This window comes from Cyprinodon variegatus, unplaced genomic scaffold, assembly GCF_000732505.1.
Source record: "Cyprinodon variegatus isolate N-32 unplaced genomic scaffold, C_variegatus-1.0 Scaffold1038, whole genome shotgun sequence".
Lineage (NCBI taxonomy): Eukaryota > Metazoa > Chordata > Actinopteri > Cyprinodontiformes > Cyprinodontidae > Cyprinodon > Cyprinodon variegatus.
Window position 1 is genome coordinate 159,872 of NW_015151491.1, and position 5,865 is coordinate 165,736.

Sequence of the window (5,865 nt, forward strand, 5' to 3'; positions counted from 1 at the left end):
TGCTGCTGCCATCAACACCTTTGTTTATACATGTGTTGTGAATTGGCGCTATATACGGTAAATAAACCGAATTGACTTCTTAAATGACTTTCTTCCAATCTAAACAAAACATTCATGATTTGTGGCGAGGATGAAATCTAAATTCCAATCCCGATAATCCAGTTAATACTAGTCATACTGACTTGCTTTAGACATCGAAAATAAATAATTCTAGAAATCCCAATGTCTATTCATCAACAATATATTTCTATCAGTAGAAATATCGTTACATATATCCACTACTGATTATATGACAAGTTGAATTGGAATGTCATTTTTGATATCTAAAAGTAAAATCCTAAAGGGAAAACTGACATGATTTCTACTGTAAGGAAATATATTCAAGAAATCTGAAATTTCCACTTTAGATTGGAAAAATGTTGTTAAAGATTGAAATACATATTAATTCAAACTAATAAATGTCAATACAGCCTTTAATTGTTTGTTGTAACCGAAATATCAAAGGGGAAAACTGTTTACTGCTTGAATGGTGGTGTATCAATGGTGGTGTGGAGAAGCACATCTGGTGGCAAGTAAAGATAAAGTTTAAATGCATTTAAATAAGTAAGATCTTTGAGTCATCTCAGGGCTTCGATAGTTGGGAAATCTCCTACGTTGGATTAAGTTATTGATATAGGCCATATTAAGGCTGATTAAGTGTGTTAAGAAGTGCACTGACATTATGGTTAGGAATAAACAATCTAAATGGTAAAATGGCCTGTACTTATATAGCACTTTTTCAAGTCACAGGACTTGATCAAAGCTCTTTACACTACAATCAGTCATTCACACACACACTCACACACTGACGGTAGCCATTGTAGCCACAGCTGCACTGGAGCTCACTGACAGAAGCAAGACCGCCGTAAACTGGCACAACCACGACCACCACCACAACCAAAAGAAAATGAAGAGAAGGGCCCAAGCACAAAAAAACAACGACACTAACGCTTGAATCGACAACCCTCTGGTTGTAGGGCAAACTCCTTCATCCGACGCCACTGTCGCCTGCCCTACTCAGCTTAGGTAAGTTATTAAGTATCTTGTATATTTAATTTGGTTCCTCTGAACTTAGGGTTAGGGTGGGGGTCACGATTAGGATGTAGAATTTAACGGAAGTTAAAGGAAAGGCCCCACAACAATAGTGAGAGAAGTTTGTGTGTGTTGGGGGGATATGTCTGGGCATTCCTTAATAAGAACACATGAAACCTAGTTATAATTAATCTCAGTTTATGAGACTGATGATATGTAAACTATGTATGATTCAGTTTTATTGTTTGTAGGGCTGAAACAGTCGGATTAATCATGATTAATCGATCATAAACGTCCACTCATTTATGAATTAGTTAATAGTTAACTGGTGTACACTACAAAACATGCCTTTAGCTGACAAAGCAACCTACTTCATGATTATATCAAAATTGTAAAAAAAAATAAAAATATATATATATATATTTATATATATATATACATATATAAGTATTTTGCATTTAAGATAAAAAAAAAATCTTTTTTGTCTGACCGTATGCTTTATCAAGAGCTCATCAAGTGGAAAAGTTTTAGTTTCACCTTGTATAATTTTGTAAAAAATCTTCTTTAAGGAACCTTTGTCTATCCGATTATTAATCGATTAATCAAAAATGAACACAAGATTAATCAAGTCCTACCTAAACTTATATTGCCAGCAGAAAACCTGAGATCAGACTCGCACTTACAAACACCTCTTTGCCAAAAACCTGTCGGTCTTCATGGCTGAGAGGACAAAACAAAATGGAATAGAAATCACCTCTGGATGAATATTATAGATACAGACAGATAGTAATTTAACAGCATAGAATGAATAACGTCACCAAACCATCCCTGTAAGCGCTTAAATAGTCTCTTGCATGCCCAGCCTCACAAACATAGTCACTTTTTAATTCTGAAAACAATGCATAAAAAAATGTAATACACACAACTCTTCTTCATGACATTATTGTTGATATCATACCACGCTTTAAACCTCTTAATGCCAGTTTGATTTTCTTGCTTGACTGAATAAACTTCAGCCATGCCAGAAATTCACTCCTATGTCTTTAAACATGATTTTTCTTTTGATGGCGCCTACCTTGGCTTTATGGTTGGATTCATCCGTAGAGGAAACAGACCCAGGTCTATGTCTTTGCAATCAGGATTAAACTCAAGGGCTCCCGTGACATAAATTAGAAAGTAGTCCCAAAGCTCGGGTAACTTCTTGGAGGAGAGAATCATTAGGGTGGCTTTATTGTAGGGTTCTGTTAGCGAGGAGAGATAATGCTGAAAGCAGATGGGAGTTCTACAGAGAAGGGGTCACCCAGCAATGGTTTTCCGTCCCTCCAGCTTGCCTTTAAGCACTCCTGGCCGACCTAGCTTCAACTGTCCACTCAGCACCTACATTTAGCTGACAGTCTCCTCCCCAAGGGACAAAACACAAGCACAAATTGAACTCTCCAATCTGCCCTACCTCCACCATCAATCAAGTTTGACTCAATTTAACTGACGTTATTTGGGGATCTTTCTAATGATTGTATGAATTGTGATGTGGCCTTGAGAAGCAGCAAGCTTCAGCTTGGCTTCCAGCCCTCTGTTAACATATCCAAATGTCCCCTACAGTATTTCAGTCTTGTAAATAATGAAATTAAATTAAATTCCAAGTTTTTTCCAATGTAATTGAAATGAAAAACTTTGAGCCTAATGTTTATTAGTGGTAACCTCAGTCCAATTACTTTTCCTGATAATATTTACTTTAAATTAGGGATGCATTAATCAGTCAGCCAGAAAGGAGAGGTGGCAGGTCAAATACTGAAAAAAATCTAGTTTTGTTTTCCAAATAGATGCATTTAATTGCTAAGGGATACTTTTTTGAGTATAATAATTGATTGAAGGTCTTGAATATTGTTTGAATTCAGTAGAGATTCATTTTAAACTTCTATCACAGTCAAAATGTTTATTGGTTTATAGGTATTTGTGATTTTCTTTCTTTTTATTTATTCAGTTTTAAATGCCTGCCTGTTCACCATCCTCTAGGTGACAGCAGAATAATAATGCTGCACCCACGCTTGCTGTTGTACATCCCCAACAGAAGTAACCCCCCAACTGGGAACTCCCAATAAAGCTTTCCATCCTTCAGTGAACCTACCAGTAAATGAGCGACAGTCCATCGAAGCGCTCGAGCTCTCTCCCCCGCTGTTTCAGCAGCGACATATCCAGCTGTGGTCCAGTTGCTGTGGCTGCTGCTGCCGAGCAGGTCTCGGAGCGAAAGTCATGCGCTCCTGCCCCAGAGACGCATCAGTCCGCGCGCTCCTCAGCTGGCCCCGCGCTGTGAGGCAGAGTAGCAGCCGCGTGCCTGTTTGCGCGGACAGGATGTGTCAGCACTCATTCCCCTCCAAATCAATGCGACGGACACTGCTCTGCTCGGTAACGGGGACAGGGGCCACACGTGGGGCTTCTCGCTGCTGACTGACCGCAACCCGACAGCTCTGACAGCTCTCAGCAATGTGCGCACAGCAAGCCGAGCCTGACCCGCTCCTTGGAGACACGCGCCCCATGCTGCTGTCACACTGTTTGGGGAAACAGAGACAAAAAGAGACCAAATGCTGTCTTCTCTGTGGGTCTCTACTCTTGAACGACCAAAACAAACATCTAAAAACATGTTTTGATAGATTTAAAAAAATAAAGTATTGCTCTGTACATTGAACATATAAAATATTATACATTAATGAAATAAAACATGCCAATAAACAGACATGTTTCAGCTGAAATGGAAACTATTCCAACTTTATTAACAGGTGAGCCTACAACGATAAACCATGCTCCTTTATCTAGATAGGAAAAGTGTGATCTGAGAGTCCTCATCCTGCAAGATTTAGATAAGTCCCTGATCAGCATACCTAAAAGAAATGGCTAAATTATCTGAGTCATGTTCTCCATGGTACAACTTATCATCTAACCATTTGATTTAGATGTGTTGGAGCAGGGATGCATATAAAACATGCAGGACCAGGGTACAGGGTACAGGACCTGCCATACAGTCATGTTTTATGTTCTTATTGTTTATTTAATTGAATGCAGTTTATTCATATAGTGCCACTATTTCAATTCAATTAAATTTATTTATATAGTGCTAATTCACAACACATGTCATGTCAAGGCACTTTTCAATTCAACCTGATCCTCCAGTGAAATTTATTCAAAGTTTTCTATCTTAGGAAAACCAGTTGATTGCATCGACTCATTGACTCGAAGGCAATCCCTCACGCTAAGCAAGCTTGTGTCACAGTGTTGGTTCTGTTATGTTTTCTTTTGAGTATTCAGTTTTACTTTGCTCCATGTTTTCTAGTTTTATTGGTTTGATTCCTATTTTGTTATTTTTTCTGGTTATATTTCAGTTTTGAGGTTTTTATTTGTTGCCCACTGTTGCCCTCTTGTGTTGGTCTCCTTTTCCCTATCTCCTTTCCAGTCTGCTTCGTTCACACCTGCTCCCAATCAGCTCATTACTCCTCTTTGTTCAGTCTCCCATAAATACTGCAGTTCCTCAGTGCTGGTTCCTCGTCTTACCTCATCTTACCCTGGCTCCTCATGATTGTTTTCCCTTCATCTCTCCATGGTTTTGGTTGTTTGACATTTTTCATGTTGGATTTTTGGATTCCTGCCTCAGTTGTTTGTGAACATCTCATTCAATCTACAAAAACTCACCTCTGCCTCTCTGCATTTGGGTCCTCAAACCTCAACAAAACCCTAACAGCTTGTAGCGACAGTGGAGAGGAAAAACTCCTTTTTAAACAGAATAAACCTCCAGCAGAGCTAGGCTTAGTGTGAGCGGCCATCTGCAGAAGCCGACTGGGATTCAAAAAGACAGAAGCAGAGACAGAAAAAGAAGCAGAGATAAAAAAGGAAACTGTAAAACAGCTCCACAGGGGTCTACGTCCAGGAAACATACAGTCAGGCAGACGAGCTCCAGGCCAGCTCCCATGTCAGAGGATGAAGAGAGCACATCCAGCTAGTCACAGACATAGAAACAGGACTACACTGAAAAACAGGCCGATTTCCAATTTCCAACATCTATAAACAAAGGTGTTGATGGCAGCGGCAATGCTTATATTTCTCTCCAGGATGGAATCATAGTGTTAGCATAGTGTTAGAGATTGANTCCAACATCTATAAACAAAGGTGTTGATGGCAGCGGCAATGCTTATATTTCTCTCCAGGATGGAATCATAGTGTTAGCATAGTGTTAGAGATTGAACTAACAAATGCTGCAGAGTGGGAGAATAGAGATAGAATGAAGCAGAATGATGAAAAAGGGGTCCCTATGCCCTCAACCAGTATAAGCCTATAGCAGCATGATATATCTCAAGCCACTTTACAGAGACAATACAGTTAGATTGGTTAAAAGTTACTGCCAAGTAAAGCCAGTTGATTACATCCTGTCTTTGATGGTTCTACAACATTTTTACTGGGGTGGCCAAGGGGTGATTAAGGGATTTCCAACGGTGGGTAACATTAGCATTGTGCCTGACAGCATGTGCATTTTTTTTATACCAAGAAAATTAAATCAATATATGCTCAAATAAATACATTATTGTAAAAATACATGTTCTGGTTACATAAAATACAAAGCAACACCTTAAGAATTATAAATAATGCACTGGACCTCTAAATAAACCAAGTATCTGTCATACAAGTTGTCAAAGAGAGTGGTAAGACGGTTGGTAAAAAATCCACTCATATGTTCCAAACCGCAATAAAGATCTTAAAAGAACAATGTATTTGAGTATTTTATTTTTCACACTACGACTTGGAAATATA

The 5,865-nt window shown here is 38.8% G+C and overlaps 1 protein-coding gene across 1 annotated transcript in view; it reads right to left on the reverse strand.

Annotated features, from left to right (window-relative positions):
• LOC107100970 (syntaxin-binding protein 4-like) overlaps positions 1 to 3,362 on the reverse strand; it is a 158,732-nt gene extending 155,370 nt beyond the window's left edge. Inside the window, exon 1 of the mRNA XM_015399683.1 lies at positions 3,197 to 3,362. Within this exon, the coding sequence (XP_015255169.1) occupies positions 3,197 to 3,261 (65 nt within the window). The 5' untranslated portion in view covers positions 3,262 to 3,362. The remainder of the gene's footprint in view (positions 1 to 3,196) is intronic.
• Positions 3,363 to 5,865: the final 2,503 nt, after the last annotated feature.